The 3,465-nt window shown below is 41.3% G+C and overlaps 1 protein-coding gene across 1 annotated transcript; it reads left to right on the forward strand.

Moving 5' to 3' along the window:
• Positions 1–1,590: 1,590 nt before the first annotated feature.
• LOC149248228 (uncharacterized) lies at positions 1,591–2,499 on the forward strand. Its single transcript, XM_089448353.1, has one exon. The coding sequence runs from the start codon at positions 1,591–1,593 to the stop codon at positions 2,497–2,499; it is 909 nt and encodes a 302-aa protein (XP_089304479.1).
• The last annotated feature ends 966 nt before the right edge of the window (positions 2,500–3,465 follow it).

Below are 3,465 nucleotides of genomic sequence, written 5' to 3' on the forward strand. Positions count from 1 at the left end.
CTCTTGATCAACCCATACAATAGGAAGCATCTGGTTTCAAGTCACTTGGAGTTTGAGTGCATGAAAAATGTTGCTGTGTATGAAGCACTCGTGTTGGGCTTGTAGAAATCCATCAACCTCAACGTGGTCATGCTCAAAGTGGTAGGTGATTCAAAGATAGTGATATGGTAGGTACGTAAAACCATTCACTGTTTGTCACCACATCTCAAAAGTTGCCAGCAAGAGGTATGGAGACTAATCTCTAACTTCCAAGAATTTGACATCATTGTTGTACCACGTATGCATAATGCAGCTACCAATTCTCTGGCAAATGCAGCTTCAAGAATGTCATCGATTAGGGATAGATTTATTATTGAAATTTTGTATAAACCATCTATCCAGGATAACATAACTAACTTATGTGTGTTTAAAGATGATCAACAAATACTGCATTTCATAGCCAATGCTGAGTTATTCAAAGATGTAGCGATATATGATGACGAGCACGAGCGCTCTTTGCAAGCAGAAGCTGGTAACAAGAAAGGCCACCTTATCACGAAGGGTGTGGCATCATTGGAAAAGCTTTATGACTTACAAGAATGTTTTCAGGGGCTGAGGAACAACAAAACCCACAACTCCACCATGATGCATGAATTGATCAACCTAGGAACAGAACAAGATATGAAGTTTGTCAATCTTGGTAGATGTTCCACATAGCAAGAGCGGCAAGCCTTTTTCTACCTGTTCAAACAGTACTAAGATGTGTTTGAGTGGATGTATAATGATATGAAAACTTATGACACGCGGATAATCCAACACGTCATTCTGATCAAACAAGGGTTCAAACCATATTAACAGAAGCTAAGGAAAGTACACCCGTTACTTGAACCCCTCATACAAAAATAGCTTACCAAGCTCTTGGATGCACGAATCTTATACAAAGTTCATTATTCCACGTGGGTTTCAAATCTTGTTCCTATATGAAAGAAGTTAGGGAAATCCACTTGTGTGTTGATTTCCGGAATTTGAGTCACACCTCAAAAAAAGACAACCACCCCGTGCCATCTATGGACCACATTCTGCAAACAGTATCTAGGGCACAAATGTTTTCCTTACTCGATGGTTTTTCAAGATACAATCAGGTTCTAGTAGTAGAACCTGACAGACTTAAGACTACTTTCCATACCAAGTGGGGTACGTTCGCTTACACACAAATGTCATTTAGGCTTATTAATGTAGGCGCAACCTTTCAGTGAGCCATGGACATCACTTTTCGAAGAATCATTAGACAGGTTATACCTCAATGATGTGACTATTTTCTCGAGAAGACGTGAGGACCACATACTCTATCCGAATAAAATTTGTGAGCGATGCCAGAAATACAGGATTTCCTTGAACCCCAAGAAGAGCGTATTCAAAGTGTCTGAGGGGACCCTTCTCAGACACATTGTTTCCAAAACTGGGATCAAGGTGGATCCAGACCAGGTCCAAACTATTACTCAAATCCCTCACCCAGCCAACAAGAAAGCCATGCAGTCCTTCTTGGGCCAGATAAACTTCCTCTAGAAGTTCATCTCAGATTATGCGCAGATAGTCAAGCCCATGTAGGACATGATCAAGAAAGATGTGGTCTATAGCTGGGGCGAGAGGGAAAATTATGAATTTTCCTGGATCAAGCATGCTATTGCAGAAGCACGTGCACTCTATAGCCCACACTTCAAGAAGGATTTCCAGTTATACACCTTCGCCTCCGATAATTCACTCGCTACAATACTCATTCAAAAGGATGAAATGAATGATGAATATCCCATCTCCTTCTTGAGCGCAAGCATTCAGGGACCAAAACTCAACTACCCCACCATGGAAAAGAAAGCATATGTAGTTTACAAGGTGGTGAAACACTTCAGGCCCTACTTGCTGAATAATCACTGCATAGTCTACATCCCTCACCCAGCAGTCTGCACATTGCTTGTACAACAAGAACTGGGTGAACGACGTGCGAATTGGATGACAATCTTGCAAGAGTATGATCCTGAAATCAATCCAATTTACACACTCAAAGGACATGGGCTCTGGAGACTCATAGCTGAAGTGATACATGCCTCAAAGAGTGAAGAAGAGCTCGTTGGTTGGGAGCAGGAAGTTGAGATGTATGATATAAGGCAAGCAACACCCACTGAAGACAAAAACTCTTGGTATGCAAATGTGCACCAGTACCTTCAACGCAACATCGTACCCTCTCAATTTTCCATCAAATGGAAGAGAGAATTGTGCCTCAAATCTTTAGCATATCCATCGGTGCACAAAGTGATTTATAGGAAGCACAACAACAAAGTTCTATTCGGGTGCCTCGAGGCACATGAATTAGAGAAGGTATTACAAGATCTGAATGACAGACCCGTCAGGGGTCACTTTGCGGGAAACATGACTGCATACAACGTTATGAGAGATGGTTTCTACTATCCCACATTATTGAAGGATGCACATGCTTATGCCCACAAGTGCTCGGTTTGTCAATGATGCACCAACAGAACACAAAGGTCAGCAGCCCCATTGCACCCTATTGCATTCATTGGACCATTCCAACGATGGGGCCTAGAAATCATTATGGATATTTTCCCACATTCATCAAAACAACACCATTACATTCTAACAACAATTGATTACTTCACGCAGTGGACAAAAAGTAGTGCCACTCAAATAAGTGAATGACTAGGAGGTCATCATCTTCCTCCAGTAGAACATCATCTCACACTTCAGCATTCTAGTATCACTTGTCTTTTATAATGAAATGTACCTTTCATCCTTAAAGATTTATTATTTTTCATTACAAAATGTTATTGTGCTGAAACACTCATCCAACTACTACCTGCAAGGAAATAGTCTAGTAGAATCCACGAATAAAAACCTCATCCGCATAATAAAAAATATTGTTTTCTCTTAGCAGCGCAAATGCCATACGCTCTAAAAAATGCACTATGGGCTGACTGCGTAACACCCAACCCTCTCTGAATACCTCACCATACTTCTTGGTCTATGGTAAAGAAACCATCCCTCCACCTAATATCTACTTGCGTGCACTTCAGTTATCCAAAGAATCCCAAGGCAATCCTTAGCAGCTAGTTCAACGTAGGATGGACACCCTCCACAAACTTCAGGGAGAAAGGATGAAAGAAAAAGAAAATTTACACTCCACCAGAACCGTATCAAGAGATGGTTCGATAATAAGTCTACAGGGAAAGCTAACTTCGATGTTGGTGACTTGGTTCTAAAATGGGATAAGTCCCATGAAGAAAAAGGCAATTATACAAAGTTTCAACCCCTGTGGATTCATCTGTACATAGTCCATTAGAATCTTGGCCCACACACATACCATTTGCAATCACTTGATGGAAGGCTTGACAACCTTCCCGTCAATGACCAAGATCTCAAGAACCAATTCGAGTAGGCAGGGCCGCACCTTGTGCCATGTACATAGTCTTCTTT

The sequence above is a fragment of the Pinus tabuliformis genome, chromosome 7, assembly GCF_031772625.1.
Source record: "Pinus tabuliformis cultivar Carrire ecotype Pingquan chromosome 7, CPIR1, whole genome shotgun sequence".
Lineage (NCBI taxonomy): Eukaryota > Viridiplantae > Streptophyta > Pinopsida > Pinales > Pinaceae > Pinus > Pinus tabuliformis.

What these genes read in the sequence shown, in the direction of transcription:
- LOC149248228 (XM_089448353.1), top strand. Translation starts at nt 1,591, where the DNA reads ATGATCAAGAAAGATGTGGTCTATAGCTGGGGCGAGAGGGAAAATTAT.